We start from the raw sequence: 20,734 nt of genomic DNA on the forward strand, positions 1-20,734 counted from the left end.
CGTGACTGCGTGATTCCGTCGGCGAGAGATTAATTTCTTAGGCACGACGCGCCGTGAATGTTTCGCGCTTTACTCGATTGTTTTATTAATTATTAAAGTAAACGATTAAAGTGAGTGTATGTACAATACGCTAAGAATGTGTATAGCTAATATTATATATAGCTATATCAAAAAATTATGTATATTAAGAGAAATGGTAATTTAGTTATGAAAAACTATATTTGCGCAAACTCCATCCGTGCCTGAAAGGTTAATTTCTTTCCGAACAATCGAAAGCGTTACCTGGTTTCGTCCATGGCGGTCGATGAGCGGACGCTGGAAGCCACCCTCTGGAAAATACAGAACGACGAATGTGTGACGAGAGGGTGGTCTCGGTGGCGGTTGACGCCGTTGGAGCTAGAATAACGTTATAAGGGGGTAAGTCAAAAGGTAAGTGAGTCAATAAATATATAATTTATTAAATGCAATGATGAAATGGTGTAACAATAGGGGGGCGGGCGACCGTCGGCCATTGTTTCGGCCGGCGTGCAGGGCGGACAAGAGGTAATACGCTGCCCCGCCCGGCACCCCCGGATCGGAAATATAGATAAAATATTTTCGTTATTATTTACAATATTAGTTGAACGTTAGTCAATAATAAATAATAAACAGTGGCGTAATCCTTTATTTAATATAATTTAATAATGTAATATATTACGTTTGCGATAATAAAAATATTACAAGAGATGGAGCCTTTACCATTATTCGTTTCCACTAGAAGTAGCACGAACCTGTATTTTTTTTTTCTTCTTCTTACTTTATTTTAATCCATATTCTTCTTTTTTTTTTTGTTCTTTTTAATTATATCTCATTATCGCCGGCATCGTTCGAAAATTCACTGCGCAAGCGAAACGCGATCCCCCTCGGTGTCTCGCGATTCATTCGGGTCGCGCGTCGTTCATCCGAGAACGTTTTTTCTTTTTTTCTTTAGCGTTTATCGTCTTTTCTTCACCGTCGTCTAGCGATCTCGTCGACGAAGCATCTTCTTTTCGTTTTTTTCGTACGGTTTTTTTGTCTTTTTTATCGAGGGAGTTCGGGGGAGTTTCCGAAGGGAACCGCGAGCTGGTGAATTTTCGAACGGGATTACGTCGGCTGGGATGCAGATGTCGAAACAGCTGTCGAAACCATCAACCTTCCGGGATTTGTCGCTCGTCGCGAAATCGAATGGGATCCAACAAATGAATTAATATCGGCGTTTTACGATTCCTCGATAAATTACACGTGTAGAAAAAACCATTTATCCATTCTCTCCTCCATTCCCCTCTTTTTCCCCTCCTCTCCTTCCCTTTTCTCCCATCCTTCCATCATCATCCTTTCTCTCGTTTCTTTCAATAACTTTTTTCACCCGGGCGCGCCGCGGCGACCGTAAACGACGTCGCCGTCGAGCGCCCGATTTTTATCACAACGGAAGTACGCGACATGCTTGGACGTTGTTGTGGTTGTTGTTGTTATTGTTGTTGTTGTTTACTTGTTGTTTCTTTGGTATTTGTTGTTGTTGGGTGGTGGTGGTGGTGGTGGTGGTGGTGGTGGTGGGGTGGTGGAGATGGTGTTTTGTGTTTTCTTTCTTATCTTTTTTCCCTTTTTATTATACCGAGTAAAATTACGGAGCGTTGATTTAAAAACACCTCTTGATTAGACTAGAAATATGTTTTATGTAACGCACGGGCCAGGCAGGCAGCAAGCAGGTACAAAGTGACCGTCTTAATCAAGGAACAGTAAGTAGAATGATGAGCTAGGCACCGATATCCGATCGTTTCGACCTTTTCGACATCGTGATACAAAGGTCCTACAATGGATGTCTCGCTGCACATCAACACGACACGATCGAGTGACAATTTTTCGTTTGATTTCGTTTCCGTCGGTGGTCGGCGAGAAGGAGATATACGTATATGCGCTTCCGCCACGTGACTCGCCAATTTTCTCGCGGATTCGTTGATCGAGCGTTTCGCGTCTTCGATTCGACACCGTTAAAGCTCCGAGCGCTTTCGCCTACGATCGATGCGTGATTTTTGTTTGATTTTACGTTTTAATTAAAATTCGATGCCAATTAGGTGGCGGCCGTGCTGATTCATAACGAGACACCGTTTACACGCGTACATATTCTCGTGCGATATTTTTTTCATTTCTGGAGACTGGACAATTGGAAATATTCGAATCTATAGCGCGAATCAATCATTCCCAATTAGAAGAGAAGAGTTTCGTTTAATAGTCCACTATAACCTACTGATTCGTCTCTGCATCTAGAAAGTTAGTTTGAAAAGTGGCATGACATTATTTAGTTTATTTATTTTATTTTTATTTTTTATTTTTCATTATATCTCATTTCTGTATTCGAGTTTTTTTATTTTTTCATTAATTAAGTAGTAATAAAGTTATAATTAATTATTTTGTTAATTAATTAAAGTGGCAGCAGTTAGGCCATGCGGCTCCTATCATCTAGTCGTCTTTGACTCTTGGCTTTCTTACGTAGATTTAAAAATTTCTTTACTTATTAAACTTTTATTTATTTATTTTTTTTTTCGTTAATATTTTGAGAATAATTTGTTATTAAGTGACTTTTAAAGTTTAATGTTATTTCCTCGAAGCGCCTACCCTAGCGATGTCTTTTTTTTTTTTCGTTTACTCGTTATCTGGTAAGTAATTAAGTATTTTTTAGCATTTTCTGTTTTCCCGCTCTTCCATTCGCACGCTCGATGGATTCAAGTTGTCTTTAGGTTTTCCCCTTTAATCCCTTATTCTTTGGTGTACGTGATAGTAATGCGAGTTCACTATAATAATAATAATAATAATTAATGGGATCTCGGGGAGAGGGGGTTTCGAGGTGGGGAGGGGGCAGAGTGGTGGAACCGACGTGGAAATTATCTTTTTCGTCGACTTTCCCCGTCGGGGAACATCCGGCGGTTGTGTGTGTGTGTGTCTGTCTGTCTCCCGTGTAAATCGCGGCCCGAAAAATACTGTGCGCGAATCACCGAGATCCTCCTCGTCGACAATCCCCTCTCTTTTTGTTCCACCCCCTCCCCGGAAATCGTTCCCCCCGGAAAAGCGACGACACCGTCGTGTTAGCGTTCGGACCGCTGCCACGGAAGAGTCTCGAATAAAAATCGGTTCGTTTTCGGCGTGTGTGTGTCTCTGTGTGTATACGTACGACCCTAAGAAACGTTTAGTGTTGTCTTTTTCCCCTATCCTTAGTAATCATATTATAATCATCCCTATCACCGCGAGGGTTCGTATTACAATTTTTTTTTTTTTAATCCTCGTTTGTTATAATCTCATTAAAATTCGACAATTGATTGCCACGCTCGAAAACTCCGCAATACCCGACAGACTAAAAATATTCCCTACGACAGGTGAGAGAGACGCTCCTCCTTCCGTTTCCCATAATCTTTTTCTCGTTCTCACGGACACGCGCGCGCGAACTCGCGCGCCTCGGCGAATATCCCGTTCCACGCGTTCAGCCTCGCCTCCCCCGATTTTTCCATCCTTTTCGGACGATCGCGCGCGCGTTTCTTTCGTCGCGTAGCCGATCGGCTTCGTGTCTTTTTTTCTTTCGTTTTTGTCCTTTTAAACTCCCGTCTCTTTATCATTTTAAACGTTACTATACTCGCTAGCCCTCGTTTAATAGTTCCTTAAATATGTAATAAGCAAAAATATGAATATAATAATAGTTTTGTGTATATAATAATAATTATTACTTTACTCGTCTCGTTTGTTTTCCGTTTTATTTGCCGCCCGTGTTCTTTATGCGTCGATAGGATCGTGATTAATCAATTCATTTAATTAATTAACAATGATTTCTTTTTTTCTTTTGTTAAAAGAGTGTAAGAATCTCTTAATCTCACCGTCGCTCTTTTTCGCTCTCTCTCCCCCCCCCTCTCTCTTTCTCTCTCTCTCCTGTTTCTCGCCCGGTTACCCCGCACAGTCCCTCCCGCCTTCTCACTCTCCTATTTTTCCTATTTTAAATTCTTCTCACGGTTTCTCTTCACGGCTATCATTTTTTTTGTCTTATATCCGCTTCGCACGTCGCATTATTTAGTTTCTTTTCTTTGTTTTATCGTTCGCTTTATCAACTAATAATTCTTTAAGCTTAGTGGCATGAAAATGCTCGTTGGAATTGACTCGTGTGTACAGTAAATCCTATACAATCTTTCCACCTTCTATCCCGTCTCTCTCATTCGCGCTCGCACATTTTAATTACCTCGCTAATTCGAAAACGCCTCGCGTGTACTCATGTTACTCTCTCTCTCTCTCTCTCTCTCTTTCTCTCTCTCTCTGTCTGTCTGTCACTGCGTTTTAGCGTGTTCGCGTGTTCGTAGATACGTGTACGTTGATTCGTGTACGCGTGTGATAAGGTGTGTGTGTCCCGTGTCCTCCGTGTACGTGTACGTGTGTGTGTATATATATGTGTATGCACAGGCTTGTCTCTCGAAACGCCGGAGGATCGAGAGACGCAGGTCTCGATAGACAGATCCTCCCGATGGATCTGACGGCGTGAACGATCGAGTTCCTTTATAGTTTTCCTTGTTTGTTCGGAACGTAAAAGAACGACAGGAAACAACAAAGAAAAATTGAGAAGACGAGAATAATTTGTCTGTCTGTCTGTTCGTTCGCCGTCCGCCGAGGATGGCGGACGCCGAGACGCGATTGTATTTTATATTTCGTTTCTTTCTGTCTGTTGGATAGGATTGCGGCGGCAGACGCCGCGCGAATAAAACTGTGTTTCTATCGTTTAGTATTTGTTCATTCTGTCGTATGATATTCTCTGTGTTCGAAACACGTGTCTGCTTCGTACAGCGGGTAAGAGAGTGTGTCGTTCAGCGGAAATACTTTCTTGGATCACCATTAAATTTATCACAATAGATTCATTTTTTTTTTGTTCTTTGTCGCCGTCGGAATCGATTATACGGAACAAACGCGGGCCCCGCCACGGCTCGCGCGACCCCGCGGTCACACCGCGGTAAAACCGTAACCATAACTGTTTTTTTTTTTCTTCGTTTCTTCCCGCCGTGCTCGCAATAAATATTCGCCATAAATCGCGCGCTCGCGCGCGCGCGCGCTTTCTCGTTCGTTACTTTTTTCGCTTATTTCGCTTTTTTTTTTTAAAACCACTAACTTCCCCTCTCTCTCTCTTCTTTCTCTCTCCCTCGTTCTCGTCTATTTTTTTCTTTTTTTTATCATACGCGTTCACATTCATCGTCTCGCTCGTCCCCTCCTTTTGTTCGCGTTTTTCATTTTTTTGTATTCATTTGTCTCTTGTTATCTAAAGAATCCTCCATTTTTAAAAAAATCCCCTACTGGAGAGAGAAACGGTAGGTAGGTTTGTAACAATGTAATCGACTATGCTTATACCCTAAAAAATTGTAACGCTACGAAGTTGATTATACTGTGACTTTAAGCACAGCCCGTGGATGAAGCGCCCCGCCCCGCGCCGCGACGACTCGCCCGGCCGGCGACGGGGCCTCTTTAATCTTTTTTTTTCTTCTTCTTCTTCTTCTATTCATTTGTTATTTAAATAATCCTCTCTCGCGCACCCGCGATACTCTCGTAAACTCTCCTCCTGGCTCGCCTCGTTGATACCATTCCCTCGCGTTTCCCCTTTCTCTCGCGTCCCCACCGGCGCGGCCCTCCTCGTCGCTTCACCGCGTTCACCATCTTTCACGCCCGGCACATTCGCGCAGTCTCTCTCGCTCGCTCTCTAATATAATCCCAGGTATACCGCAAGACTCCATCGAAAATAAGGTGCTCCATATTCATCGACCTGAATCGCATATATTGCCTCTCTCGCGTTTACAAGCGACGAAGGAGATAAACTGTCCCGTGCACGGAAGAGAGATCGTTGCCGCCGCCTAAGAGAGAATTTTATGCAGTGTCGACACGGTTCTCCCGGCTCTCTCTCTCTCTCTCTCTCTCTCTCTTTGGCTCGCCTGCAATACCGAGTATCGTCGTCACGTTCGGGCGTCGCGTCGCAGCCCCGAGAATCCCGAAACGAAATTGGAGAAGCGGACACGCGATTCCGCCGTGAAAACTTCCCGTGAAAACGAAACGCTGCGCTGGCTCGCCGACGATGAAATCCGCCGTGCCGTTGTTGCACCGAGAAATCCGACCTCGGTTCTCGGCCGCGAAACGTCCGAGACACGCTCTACCCGTGGTGCCGACCCTCGGCGAAAGCCGGGTCACCGGCGACCCGCTGCGAAAGAGTTCTAAATGTCGTCGCCTATCATAAATGTGAACACTTTTTAGTTTGATTTTAATTTATTTGAATTTAGTAGATTGCTTCAATTATTTGGGGATTTTAGTGGCCAATTGTCGGCGACGAACGTTGTTATAAAGCTTCGATTGACCAGAATGAAGAGTCGACTAGATACAGCTTGGCACGGAACGTGTTAATAATTCTAGGCTTTCCTTTGCGATATTTTAATCACGCTCAAACAATTAAATCCAATATTTAATTTATACAGTCGTTTCTGTATTAATTGTTTCAATGTTCTTGTTGCTGCAGGTGCTTGAGAAATACTGAATTTTAGAGAGCCTCTATTCTTCGTACAATATCCTTTTCTTTACTTTATTCTCATTTTCGTTCTCTGATTATGGCGAGCCAATTTCTCATATGCAATTTGTAGAATTATTCCGTACTAATTGTTTCAATGCTCCTGTTGCTGCAGGTACTCGAAAAATACTGGATTTTTTAAGCTTTAGTCTTCGTACAATATTTTCTGATTTGTTCTATGACAATCACTTTTATATTTTATTTTTGAATACTCGATGCATGAATTTTCCTTAGAAAATATTCAATCTCCTTTCTGCCAATTATTTTCCTTGTACGACTAGACTGCGGATTTTCATGCAATGTAAATATCGTTTTTATCAATTAAACAACGTAGAAACTACGCGGACTTCCTTCCTTAATTATTCTAATTGACAGCAATATAATTTTCGAAATTCGACAAATGTTTCTTAAATCTATTCAGTATTCTCGCGAACGCATAAAATCCGCAGTCCATTTACGACCGTTCCGTTTCCAGCCCTGGTAAGGTTCGAGATCATTAAATCGAAACCGAAGCTCGTAAACATTTCCCGAACGGATCAATTAAAATCCAGTCGAGTCGTTCGAAGGATTTCTGTGCTCTTCGCGCTCCAATTGCCAATTTAATGTCTGCCAATTATTTAAAGTGCAAAAAAAGCAGCCGGGAGAATCCGCCGAATGACCGGAATACTGTGAAACTTGGAGATGGGGTCGCTTACGACCCGACCGGTCGAGGGTCGTCCTCGAATGAACCTCGAGGGCACGGGTGGAGTAAAAAAAGAAAATGGTAAAGGGACGAACGAGCGCTACGTGTCTCGTAAAAGTAGAAAAACCGAAACGAGAGCGCGTGCATGCGGCGCGCTGCAATTCCGGCGCGAACGATTCACCGGCACGCGAGCCAGGAAACGGAAATGGATTGTTCGAGGAGAGGAAGCTAGCCGGGCTGAGTCGACGCGGAAAAAGGAAAACAGCGGAACATAGCCCTCTTTTGTACTACTCTCAGTCGTAAAACGGGATCGATGGTGGTCGATGCCTTCGCGGTGACGCGTCCGCGCGCACGTTGGCCATGATTCTCGATCGTTGTCCACCGTGCGGGACACGCGATCCACGTAGCTTCGAGTGCTCCGGAACGTCCGCGCGGGGACGTCCCTTACCCTATCAGCCTCTACCGAAATAAAACCGTTGTAATCTTCCTCCCTCCCCCTGCGTGCCTCAATGAAAGCTATTATTAAACGGTAACATTTACCTTCGGAAGATCACCTTGACGCGGCGCTCGCGCGGCGCGACACCTCGCCCACCGGTTCACGGTCTTTCGAAAATATAGCCGCGCCGACCCTGCTGCGGACGTGGCTGTTTCGTTATAATTAGAAAACACAACGGTTGAACAGACTATAAGAAACGATTTTCTTTGGTAACGTATCTGAAACAACAGACTGTAGAAAATGGTAAGAAATACGTGGACTGGTATCCTATAGTCTATCGTCATTTTCTTTGGTAATACTTTTAAATCAGGTATTTGTTACACAACCCTTTTCCTTTCGATTTCAAACGTGAAATGAAAAGCAGCAGCAGGGTTGGCAAAATGTCCGATGCCTGGACTGTGAATCTTCGTGCACTATAATTTAATTTATACGTTACGTCTAATCCAAGATATAATTAAATAACTAAAATAACCATACAATTGTTCGCGCACGAATCGCGAGAAATAATGTCCCATAAAACAACTTACGGTGAACGTGTAAAACGATCCAAAGCCCAGCGATTCGTATAGTAGAAGCTCGAATCCGGTGAGCAAGGTATTAGTAGACCAGCGAACGCGTTCGCTGCGTGTTTGCGTATACCACCTACCTTATTCTGAAACCGTCTGGGTAAAGAAATGCAGAGTGAAAGTGGATAATAGGTAGACGTCGTAACGAGGACGAAGACCAAGACGAAGAAGACGAAGAAGGACTGGGCCGGGGGCCTCGTGGGACAGAGAGGTGTGTGAGAGCGTTTGGACAGATCGAGCTGGATCGAAGAGGCAGGTACGAGTGTGTGTGTGTTGAACCGAGTGGATGATTTCTTTCGGGGGGTTTTCGTGCGGAGGATCGTAGAGAGCAAAGCGTGTGCCGGCGTCCTCGGTTCGGTCCAAATGTCCTCTCCGGATCGTGTTTGCGGGGACGATGAGCCCCGCGACGCTCGCGCCGAGTTCCCCTCCCTATCTCTCTCTCTCTCTCTCTCTTGAGAGAGAGAGAAAGCCGTTTCCCCCACCGGCGACCGATCAATTGCGGATCTCTTCTAGGCTCTATTGTTTCGCCTCGGTAAGCTCGTCGGCATCCTGCGCGGCCGTCGACAGCCGACAGTCGATTAAGTGACCTCTTGGTTGGCGGCTACTAGGCTGGCCCCTGGGCTAGATGAGGGCGAGCTTTGGGGGACAGCAACCCCCCGTAAAATGCCCGCTGGCTGCCTCCCGTTCCCGTTTGCGGCGTCCCTGGCGTTCTGCAGCCTATAGTCCCAGAAACGCAACAACATGTTCATGTAGATCCGATCCACCGGGCGCTACGCTAGTGGCGAGTTGTGCATACATGACACTGAATGACCAAGCACTCTGAGGAACACGTCAACTACGAAACAAACGAGCGCATCTAAGTCTTCTGGCTCCGCGATCGATACCTTTGCTCGAGAACGTGTTTCCGCGATTTCTTTTTTTCCGGCGACTTTTTTTTCCTTTTTTCCTTTTTTTTATTTTTCGTGATTCGTTTGGTGGAGAGTTTTCGTTCGTGGGCCGCGGTTGCTGTGTGCGTGTTACGGGGGCTGGATAGTGTATAAGGCTGAACACAACCGGTGAATGTACACACTTACTCGGACGGTATAGTCGAAGCTACTTGTTTAATCTGAGACCGAGAAGAAGACGGAGAGGTCGTTTTGCTGAGACTAGGGCTAAACCCAGAGGGCTACGGTCGGAGAAGGGTTTCGTTAGTCCAACGGTAGATTAATGGGCCGCTTTCGCAGCAGACGTCAACCCTGGAAAGACTGATCCGAACGGAAATTTCCGCGGACAGCTGCAACTATTCAGTCGAGTCATAGATAACTTCCGTTTCTTATCAGGCATCTTGCTCTGTAATTTTTATCTATTTTTCTTGCCTTTTTATTTCTCTTATTTACCAAACCCTTATCTATTTAATCAAAAGAGAAACTCGTTTGTTCAGGTGATGACACTGATTAGATACGAACAATAGATTCTACCTCTGCAGCATCGGAAATTATTTATAACTCAATAGTGTTACACGATATACTACGATAAGACTCCTCAGCTTATCAACAATTAATCCGCGTTTTATCACGTAATAAATATTGTCCACATCGAGCAATCTTCCAAACAAATAGAAGTCTGAATAAAATCTACAGTCTCGTATTCGAGTACACCGGTTCGGAAGACAAGTCTGTCGAGGGTTGAAATGACGTCAAAGTCGTGGACGAAGAAGACAAACTCTAAGATGTATCCCGCGTACGTCGGCTGGTGGAGCGCCATTAATCTAGCGTGCGTACACTTTAAAACCAGCGAAGCTAATATATACATAGATATCACCAGAGCACAAGGTAGCACACAGAGGCGAGTTCGCGTTCGTTTGTCGGTGGTGTCGTAACACGCATACAGAAACGACGCGGGCCCAGCGGGAGAGTCTCTGTAAAAAAACCGTCGAGCAAAGTGAGAATCGAGGGGAGCTGATATATCTCATACGTCTTCTATGACAAGCTCCGTATATGAAACACAGTTGCATGGACTTGGTACTCGGTAGAACACGGTCAAGTAACATCGAGAACAGGGAAACAACAAAGCACCGATTACATTCCGTAATAAAACACAGAGTAGCTAATCGGAGACATGGTACTTTAGTCTGTTCGCGGTGTAAAAAAACTACACGAAATCACGCGGCCCGAAGCAACAAATTCAAATCGTTCTATCGTTTCAATCTCTGTATCTTTCTTTTTATATTTATTTTTGCTTTATCTTTTGGTGTCGTGAGAACAGGGTGCGCTGATCGTCCTGGTGAAAGCTCTGCCAAGTATCCCCCGTTAGGATTGAAATCGCTAGATCTTTTTTTTGTTTTTGCTTCTGTTTCGTTTCATATTTTTTTTTCTGTTTTTCTCTATTTTCTGTTTCTTTTTTTCTATTTTTCTATTTTTTTTTTGTTTTGTTTTCGATAGGTTTAGTTTAGTTTAATTATGTACGGGAGCGATAAAACGAGCAGTGTTTGCCGCGCGACAATCGCCCTACTTGTTTTTGTACGTTACTTACCGGTCGTGAATCGTCCCACGACAAGCTGCATTAGTACACACAGAAGAGGGAGACTTTAGAACTTTTAGATGTCTTTCGTTACGATAAGCCTTTCGTGTGCTAACAAGAAGTACTACATAACTAATAATGCGTGCACACCGTTGCAACAGGAAATGCAATTAGGTGCACCCGGCCGGATACTAACTTGATTTTCGACTGTCGCATGAACTGCTGGATCTTCCTCGCCGCCTGATGGGCCGCCTGCTGGTGGACCGCCTGCTGCCGGGAGCTGGCCGAGCCGGGACGGGACCGATAATTACGGTAGTTGCTTTGTATCACCAGCGCGGCCTTCGTCGCTTGTCTACGGAACACCACAGAGTGGGGGGGAAAAAAAGAAAAACACACCGTGAAATAAAACACGACCGTGGCCGGCGCGAGATGCGATCATGCTGTCTAAGCGTACCCCGGCGCAGCCGTCTCGCGCACACCCCCCTGATCAACGCCCCTAATCAACCGCACCTAAACGCGAAACTTTCGCGAATCGTCGGGACAATTGCCGCGTAGCTTTCGAGAGCTGTGAAAACAATTGTTACAATTTTTATCTCGATATATCTCGTAGAAGAAAATGTTTTTTAATTATTGAATTTTGAAGAATTATTAAACCTTTGCACTCGAGGAAATCTTCATTCTATTATCTTTTTGCGATAAACCAGAAGGTTTGTAGAATTTAAATAAGGACTAAATATTAGCAAACTAGACAAAATGACCTTAATTTATAATTATAGTATGTATTACCATAGAAGTCGTACGAAATTTAAATAAACCCTATCGTTGTTCTAAAACATACACTGCACTCACTAAGTTCACTCATAGTAGCTATAGTATAATTCTTCACAGTGCCTCGTAATCGCCATTCGAGTGCAAAGGTTTAAACAACAGTACATTTTTCGTTTCCATTACAATATAACGAATTTACTTAAACTAAGAATTAAAAATATAATAAATCCATTCTGCAATTAATATACAGCTCCCTGCAGCTAATACAATTTAATCAATACCTTGCACTGTAACGAGTCAGTCTCGCGACGAAGATCTCACACGATAGTTTACCAAATCGATGCGAAATCACGTTCTAATTCAAAATCTACGAATAAACGAGAAATCGCAAAGAAGTGCTAACGAACGCAAGTCGTAAATAAATCGCAGTGCAAGGAGGTTAGCACGAAGCCCGCGCAACTCTGAAGCAAGTAAAACGCTGAACAGCCCAAAAAAAATAAAAGGATCGAAGACGGCCTCGAACGCCCTAAAGGAGGCGCGCGGCGCATTAATTATGCCGCTCTCGAAGCCAAAGCTTGTTCCACGGACAATCCTCGAAACGGCACGTAATTTCGAGGGTTGTCCCCGGCTGTGCGCGTGCCGGGCCGATTCCACCCCGTACACGTATCGCGGCGGGGTTTGGGGAGGGGGGGCAGAGGGCACGAGAGCGAAAGAAGCGGGTTTAAGCTTTCATCTCAAACAAAAGTCGTATTAATTTAATGCCGGGTTAATTTTGTATTCGGTACGTCGGCCCGGGACGCTCGAAAGGAACTTCCGAAAGTTTTCGAATTATTTACGATGCCAATTAAAAGTTCGCCACCGCCCTACCCCCCCTTACCCCCGGTCCCCGCGAATGAACTTCGCGAGGGAAATCCGTCCGATTCCGCTGAATCGTTAAATTGGCCCTGTCCTCCGGTCTCTTATTAATTGCCGCTTATTAAAACGAACGCGAAATAACTCGCGATACCGGCCCCCGCGCGGTCCCCCCGAAATTAGTCGATTAGCGAACTTTTCCTGTCGGCCTCCTCCCGCGATCGAGCACAAGCTGATTTCGGAACGAACGCGAGGATTTCTGAGTGGTTTCGTGTTGAAAGCGATCGAACCTTGCGCGAGTGGTACTGCAATCGTGGAAATTGAAATTCTAGACTGTACTGTAATATTCTGGACGCAAACATGGGCGCGTTTCGTATCGCATTACTTGAAATATTGTTTCGAATAACGTGTATATTTTGGTACAGAATTGTTCGAAATATCGTCTCAAGTAACGTGTTAATTCTGACGTATTATTTGAAATGATATTTCGATTTATTTTATTTCGTAATTCTACGAGTTAAATGATTATCTTATAGTAAGAAATCTTTTAAAATATACTATACTAGAGAATGGGTATATTATCTGTTCCACCTACAGAATCAAGGCTTGTTAAGAAACGCATTTGCTTGGTGGAGATTGAGATAATCGAGATTGCAAGTAGCTGGTTGAAGTAGACACCCGCGAAAGGTTCGACCGATCGCGAGGCACCGTTTGCTGAAAGCAATCCGAACTTGAAGCCAATCGAACGGCGTTTGGAACGGACTAGCCAAGATTCGAACCTACTTGCGACACAGTCCCTAGCGGATACGTAATCTCGTCGTGCGTGTCGAGATGATTGGGTTAGCAAAGACAGAACGGCCGCGTAAAGCTAGAAACGGATTACCTATAATAAGCGTACTGTTTATGTCGACGATAATATTGCTGGATGAGAACGGCGGCGTGTCTCTCGGCCTCCTCCTGCCTCTGCCGTCCCTTGTAATTTCTGTAGGCTTTCTGGATCATGCGGGCCGCGTGGTACAGCTCCCTTTGCTCGCAGTCGGACAGCGTCAACCGGCTGAGGTCCGCCTCGCTGCCGTCCCCGGTCCCGTTCCCGCCGTTCACCGACCCGCAGATCCCGGCGCCGATCACGTTACCGAACTTCCGGTCACCCCCGGCACCGTAGTATTGACCGTTCCGGCCGTTCCCGCTGTCCAGCTGCAGCTGCAGCTGCAGGAACTCGCAGAAGTCGGCGGTGGTGGGCGGCGGGGACGGCGAGTCCGGCGTCAAGCAGCTGCTCGACGGACTCGAGGGGCTCGCGTCCGCGTCAGCGTCCGACACCGATGCCGCGCCTCCGCTGCAGTCGCGGTACGAGTCGAACAACTCCCCGGAGTCCAGCGGCTGCAACACCGGAGACACACGCGAAAGTTTCAGCTGTAACGGGCACATGTACGGTTTTTTTTCATAGAAATTCGTCACTGGAGGTGGCTCGAGGGTGTACGGGCGACCCCGATGGTGTCCAGAAGAATTTGACAGGGTTGCACGGGAGCCAAGAATTTCGTATATCCGTGCCTCGGGGAAGTTGCATGGGGTGGGAGGGAGGGGGGCGGGAGCTGAGACTTCGGACTTTCCACGAGGGACAGAGTGCTCCGCATAACTTGGCCGATCGAGTATTGCATCGTGTAGATGCGGATAAATTGCTTCGAGATTTTATGCTACTTCGGTAACTTGGACATTGAGGCATTGGCGTCGATTATGGGCTGTACACGGTTAGTCTCGAATGAAATTATTATGCGAGAACTTGGACGTTGACGCATTGCATTGATTAAGGGATGGAAAGAATTTTCATGCAACTTCGACGACTCGGGCACTGGAGCATCGCGTCAATTAAGAGACGCAGACTCGGTTATTCTTGGCTTAAATCTTCTGGATCGTCGTCAGGGTTGTACAAGAGCCATGGATAAGGAACGAAGGCACTTTTAGTGGAAACTTGACTGGCGGGAGCGAAACGTTTCCCAACTTCGAATCGGCGCACAGAAGCACAAAAAAAATCAATGCAGATAACAATTGCTAAAAATTCTTTCTTTTTTGACGACGATAGTGATCAAGAACTACGCGAAGAAGGGACAAGCGTTCGACTCTCGCGCCGCTCAGCAAAGTTTCCTCAAGGTCTAAGGGACTCGGGGGTGGAAGTTGATTTTTCAGCGCGGTGCAGTCTCGACTATTGAAGTCCGAAGATCTCTGGTGGAGACTGCGCAGCGAGAGGGAAATATGTTGGGAACGAAATGAGTAGCTCACCATTTGTTCCATCAGAGCGTCCTCGAGTGGCGACAAGGGCGGTGCCGGGGGAGGCGGCGAGGAAGAAGACGGAGAATCACCTTCCGCTCTCTTGATCCTCTCCGGCAGCGCAGCTATAATTTGCTCAGCCAATGTCAGCACCCTCGCGTCTTCCTCCCCTATAAAAAGGAATCACCACCCTAGCCAAAACTCGAAAAAGGTGTGACGGGACCGGCGAAATCACATCGATCACAACACCGAGGTATGTCTGGTATTTTTTTGGTTTTCTCTGTTCATTGAACACGTATATATATATATGAATGTATATATGTAGATATATATATACTCTTTTTTTTTTGTTTGTACGACGAAATCGGACGTTAATCGGAGAACGTGTAACGCCAAGGAGAGTTATTTCTGCGGAGCTTTCTAGCGGATCGTTAGTTCGGTTAATCGACGAGCGCAGACGTAGCTGATTCGACTCCGTTGTTCGGCTCGTCGTTGAGTTCGGGTGAACCGAACCGGCCGACACATAATCGAGCGTGCTCGCGTTTCCCGCTAAATTGCGCCCCGGGATCCACGATTGCGATCGCGGATCGTCCGCCATCGAGACCGTCGTCGGAGACGGCGGCGTCTGTCTTTCGAGGGACTCTGGCATTTGTACGGCGGACACGAATCGTCCGACAGATAGAGACCGCTAGGAAAGTGTTTTGTATTTTTATGTTGTTGTTTTTTTTTTTTTTTTTTTTTTTTTTTTTTCAGACGTTACACAGCAATCATCCAACACCAGCGGTTACGAAGGCCAAGCAACACCAATACTGCTTTTAAGCTGCAAGAGTTTCAGAGGAGTTAGAGGAGAGCGAGAGCCTGGACCGTCCCGGTCGTGTCTCGTACGCACAGACAGAGAGACAGTGAAACAGAACAAAAGTACGTTCCCGTTCGTGTGGTAAGGCGTCTGTCCGTGTGTTGACCATGTTTCGTTTGCGTGTCCGTATGTACGTGTATGCTGGTGTCTAACTGTGTGTGCATCAACTAAAGAGTATAACGAAACAGAAAACAGATAGAGAGATAGACAGAGAGATAGATAGAGTGATAGAGAGAGGGAGAGATGAGAAGAGTAGAGAAAGAAGGAGAGATAGACAGAGAGGCAGAGAGAGAGAGAGAGAGAGACAGATCAGAAAATAACAGAGTTGAAGAGGGAGACGCAGTTTTAGCTAGGAAAGACTACGGATCACAGCCCGGAGGCGCAGTACTGTTTATCTAGGCCGATGGATCTATAAAGTGTATTAATTAGAGAACACACATAGAATTACACGAATAGTTACAGATAGACAGGCAGACAGACAGACAAACAGAAGGGGAAACGAGGAAGGTACGGACCTACAGTCTCCTGAGGGGTCGGAGCGCTCTCCATTCCCTGCTCGCTGAGGGCTAATGACGAGTCATCCTCTTGCAACAACTCCATGTTGTCCAGCAGCGGGGAGCCACCTGTGTTTTTGCGATAAACCCCTTAATGCTACGTCTCCTGAATTAGGATCGGTTCACGCTCGCATCTCATCGTCTTTACGACCTTGAAATTTCTCTTACGAGGGGGGGGGGGGGGTGTGAGGGGCGGGCCAAGCTTATCAATGGGGGGCCTTTCTGCTCATAGGGAGAGAGAGAATCGTGGAGGATCCGATACAACGCGCTCTTTTGCGGGGGTTCTAAATGGGTGGGGCGGCTGTGGTTCAGTTTAGCACGTTGGAGAACAAACGTGGGAAGAGACTGAGTGTGAGAGTTAAACTGTGTGTGGACGTGAATTTGTATGTGCGTGTCAGATTTACGGTAGAGGGCAGTATAATATTAAACGAGACTAACACAACGCCAGATCGAGACCGCTGTCTTGAGATGGCCTCCTAGGACTAGGGCTGGCGGGCCGCAAGAATAGCCTCTCGTCTTGCCTCCTCGCTTCGAGCCGATTCAATTCTTCCGTGATCGCCGTGTGACCGTTCTCTGCCGCCAGCTCCGTCGCTGTTCTGTTCTGGCAATCCCTCACGCGAAGCGCCATCGCGTTCCATCTGCGCACACAGGCAAACCATCATCGTAGTCCAACTCAACATCCTCTAAATCTTTCGAAGAATTATCGAATACTAAAAGGAGGTGGAGGAAAGCTACCTTTTAGGAATTTTCTGGAGCTTCTCAGAAGGATGAAGAATCTCTTGGAAGAAAAGGAGAGGATCTTGAAGTTACCCAGAGGACTTTCTAATTAATCTTTATGCTGAAAGGAACTTGAAGGACCAATGTGGGACTGGATGGACAAGGTGTCCGGATGAAGATAGGTATTTTGGCTTGTCCCAATTTTCTGGTATTTCTTGGAAGTACACGGAATATTTGGAAAACGAGGAAGACCTGGCTGAAGAGCCTAAATAAAGCTGATAAACCAATACGAACCTATAAAGTATCCTGGCAGTATCCGCGTGTCCCGCCGCACAGGCCCAAGCAAGCGGCGTGAGACCGGCGCTGTCCTGCCTCAGGGCATCAACTTCAGCATCTAATACGCTACTAGGATTTTCCGCTCTCCAGTGAAGGAGGGCGCAGGCTAACCTGGAGTAGCCCAACCCGGCGGCCAAATGCAACAGAGTAGGGCCGCCGGATTGTAACGGTTCCGCTCCGGCTCGCCACGGACGGACAACAGCATCCTAGAACGCGTAACGTTTCCATAAGTAAAAGGACAGTGAAAATTGAAAGTGGATTGCTGATGAGACGCCGACCTGACAATACGCGACAAGTCGCTCTTCCAGATGAGCTGCGGGAGACGGTGGGCCAGGTCCTTGCAAACGTGACTCGACGTCCGCCAGACGATCCAGCAAAGCTCTCTCCGGACTCGGCTCTGTCGTAGGCGCCCTTCGGTACTCGAAGGCGACGCTGTCGGAGACAACGTAGCCGTCGCAGGCCACCTGAAGGGACGCTATGCCCGGAGCATGGGCAGGACAACGGCAGCGCAGCACACCTGGTTGGACCAGACAGGCCTCGACCGGCTCCGTGTCGAACAACACCGAGTACGATTGAGAGTTGCTCCCGCCGGTCCAGGGACCTGCCACCAACACCTGAAACAAGACAGCGACCATCTTCATCCCTTCTATTCTTTCCTTGTTTCTAGACGCGCATGTTATATTCCCTTCCGGTGACAGTCGACGAGATCCGGACAGAGACACTGTTTGCCATGAGAAGAGACATCGCGCCGTCTCTCTGCGCAGAGTTCTCTGAAGTGACGCGGCTCTCAGTGCTCTCGACTTCAACAGTGCCAGAGCAGTGCCTCACTGGGTGGAGCCTTCTTCAAACTATCCTAACAACCTCCAGCTTAGCTAGCTGTTCCAGCAAGCGTCAGAATTTTTGCATTAGCTCCGCAGCAGAGACAATGCTCTGGCTCGTTGGAAGCCGGTGGCCGCGTAGTCGCATAACCTTGACTAAAAGACGTCGACGATGCGTCGTACCTTGACACCACCCTCGGTGTAGCTCCACTCCGGACTATACTCTGCAATATGGACGGTTGTACCCGGATGACATCCCACATCGTTGTCGGAGCCACCCCTCTCCTCAGCCTTAGTCTGCTCGGCCTCGAAGTCGTGGAGCTCCGGCAGGTCGCCGAACACGTCGAACGCGTCCAGATTGACCAGCACGTCGTCCGACGAATCGATGAAGTCCATCGGATTGATCATGCTGTTATCCGCCGGGGAAGGGGACGGCGACGGCGGCACCATGTTCGCCGACAACGTTCGCTGGATGTCCTCCTGACTGAGATCCAAGGTCTCGGCGAAGTCGGTGACCTCGGTGCCGGTGCCGCCGATCGGCAACGCCTGCACCGCGGTGCGATCCATGCTCTCCTGCGCGTCGATCTCCTGCTTGATCTGTTGCTCCCTGTCGACGCCGGTCTGCTGCACTATCTGCTGTTCCGTGACCTGTTGCATCTCCACTTGTTGGCTCTGTTGCTGCTGCTGTTGTTGTTGCTGCTGTTGCTGCTGCTGTTGTTGCTGCTGCTGCTGTTGCTGCTGCTGTTGTTGCTGCTGCTGCTGTTGCTGTTGCTGCTGCTGGTGGTGGTACGGTTGGCTGTTCAGAATAAGAAGACCGCCGCCACCTTGGATTTGTTGCAAACTTAACACTAGGGGAGCCGGCTGCTGGCTTTGCGTCGTGTGGTAATGTCGCGAGTAGACGCGCGGCGCCGGCGACGCTGTCGTCGATGATTGCTGACCTCCGGTAGTCGAAGTTACCTGCGGACAGTCGAAGGACAATTGTTCAGACACGGGCCTCGCGGATAAAACTGGTTCCGATAGAGGCAACGGCGGAGGAGGTGGCTGCGCGCTGACCTGATTGTCCGGTGTTAGTCTCCTAGGTGCAAGCTGTGTGCCGGTGGTGGAGGAAGTGGAGTTCGCCCGCTGCCTGTCCAGCAGCTGCGAAACGATCATGTCGACGGGATGATTCGAGTGTTGGGTGAGATGAGGATTGTTCGGATCGTCATCGCCACCGAGGAACATGGGTCTAAGTTGAGAAGCCAGCTCGTCTCGCGTCCATTCCTTCTTGTCTGGCGGGAGCGCGAGACAGGGAGGCAGCGCAGCTAGCTTCGCGTCGCCGTCCGGGTAAGGAACGTTCAAGTAGTGGACGAGGACGACGTCCGGGTTCTGCAGTAGCCAGTAGCATCGCCGATGAAACGTCGGCAGGATCGCCGAGTGCACGTAACAGCCGTAGATGCACTCGACCCCCTGGACCTGCGATCCAATCGCAAAAAAAAAGAGAACCCTTACAGCTCTAGAACACCTGTGGACACCGTCAACCCCCGAGGGCTTTTGCGCCGTAAAACGCTCTAGGCTACCTTCAGTTTCATGTGATCCTCCCGCGTCGTCTTCCCGTCCTTTCTCTTCTTCCAGCAGTAACCGTCCCTCCGGTAACGGACCTTCTTTCTCGAGTACAGTAACATCGACCCGCTTCGAGGTCGCACCTTCACCTCCCGACTCTGCCATTCCGCGTGCCTTTGGAAACTGATTAGGATGGCCGCGATTTCCTGCCGGCAGAAACAACCCTGTCAGCTCTACGCATCCCTCCGACTTCCATAGAATCTGACATCAACTATTAAGATTCACTGTTCAATAATTCAACCTTTCATTAACCATCTGCAATCTACAGTGCCCCCTTTATTTTATACACTAAATATTTAAATACGTGGACATCTCTTATCGTCCCCAAAAAATTCAACATCGGATATTAAAACAATTACTCCGTTTTAAAATGTGTCCATGTATATTTGATCACATCACTGAAATGATTGGTGAAAGAGTTAATCTCTACCGAAGCTGTCACTTTTGGCAATATTTTCCTACAGGATTGTTGATTACCGCGAGTTTGAAAACGGAACAATTTCAGCTTGTTTTAATCAAATAGCAGCTCCGGGAGTCTGGTTCCCGGAAGGTCTTCAATTAATCGACGAAGTAATTTTTCGCAGGGCCGCGACGTTATCTGCTGACGGGTACCGGCTCGTCAGCACGCGTCATTTCATTCGAGTCACGTCAGTGGTGGCGGCGGGGCCTCGAGACCGCAACCGGAAACCCCTTCAGATGACGAGGATAAGGCAAACCTCGGGAGAAGTAGGATACGCGGATTCGAGGGAACATATAGACACTCTTCACCGTGGCCCGCTGACATCTGCCTTTTCCCCCGGATTTCGCTTACTTTTGCAAATCGCGCTGATACATCTCCAATCTCCCGCCGACTATCCCGCCCCGCCCCCCGGCCGGGGCTCGCGCGCGAAATATTCGCATACATTTCGCGGCCCGAGAGAGAGAGAGAGAGATTCCTTCGCGTCGGAATTCCGGAGGGTGGTGTGTCGAGGGTCGGTGAGTGCCGCGAGAAATATGAATCGCGCGACGCGGTCCGTTCGAGAACCGAATCGTCCCTGTCTCGTGGATCCACGCCGTTTATTCGTTCCGTCGCGGTGGCCGTTTATTATGTGCGAACCTTTACGAAAGAGCGCGCATCCGGGAATATCATTTGCCGCTTGCATTCAG

The 20,734-nt window shown here is 47.5% G+C and overlaps 1 protein-coding gene across 5 annotated transcripts in view; it reads right to left on the reverse strand.

Moving 5' to 3' along the window:
• Window positions 1-6,765: 6,765 nt before the first annotated feature.
• Camta (Calmodulin-binding transcription activator) overlaps window positions 6,766-20,734 on the reverse strand; it is a 62,411-nt gene continuing 48,442 nt past the window's right edge. For 2 of the 5 annotated variants that reach the window (XM_078196813.1, XM_078196817.1), the window contains 11 exons: window positions 19,546-19,734; window positions 19,043-19,441; window positions 18,173-18,946; window positions 17,450-17,785; window positions 17,130-17,377; window positions 16,557-16,756; window positions 16,080-16,187; window positions 14,721-14,878; window positions 13,330-13,823; window positions 11,023-11,178; window positions 6,766-9,044 (listed from right to left, as the gene is read on the reverse strand). In XM_078196813.1, coding sequence (XP_078052939.1) covers window positions 8,906-9,044; window positions 11,023-11,178; window positions 13,330-13,823; window positions 14,721-14,878; window positions 16,080-16,187; window positions 16,557-16,756; window positions 17,130-17,377; window positions 17,450-17,785; window positions 18,173-18,946; window positions 19,043-19,441; window positions 19,546-19,734 — 3,201 coding nt within the window. In that variant the 3' untranslated portion in view covers window positions 6,766-8,905. Of the gene's footprint in view, window positions 9,045-10,838; window positions 10,864-11,022; window positions 11,179-13,329; window positions 13,824-14,720; window positions 14,879-16,079; window positions 16,188-16,556; window positions 16,757-17,129; window positions 17,378-17,449; window positions 17,786-18,172; window positions 18,947-19,042; window positions 19,442-19,545; window positions 19,735-20,734 lie in introns of all 5 variants that reach the window. The other 3 variants (XM_078196815.1, XM_078196814.1, XM_078196816.1) reach the window with 3 other exon arrangements.

This window comes from Augochlora pura, chromosome 3 (assembly GCF_028453695.1).
Source record: "Augochlora pura isolate Apur16 chromosome 3, APUR_v2.2.1, whole genome shotgun sequence".
NCBI lineage: Eukaryota > Metazoa > Arthropoda > Insecta > Hymenoptera > Halictidae > Augochlora > Augochlora pura.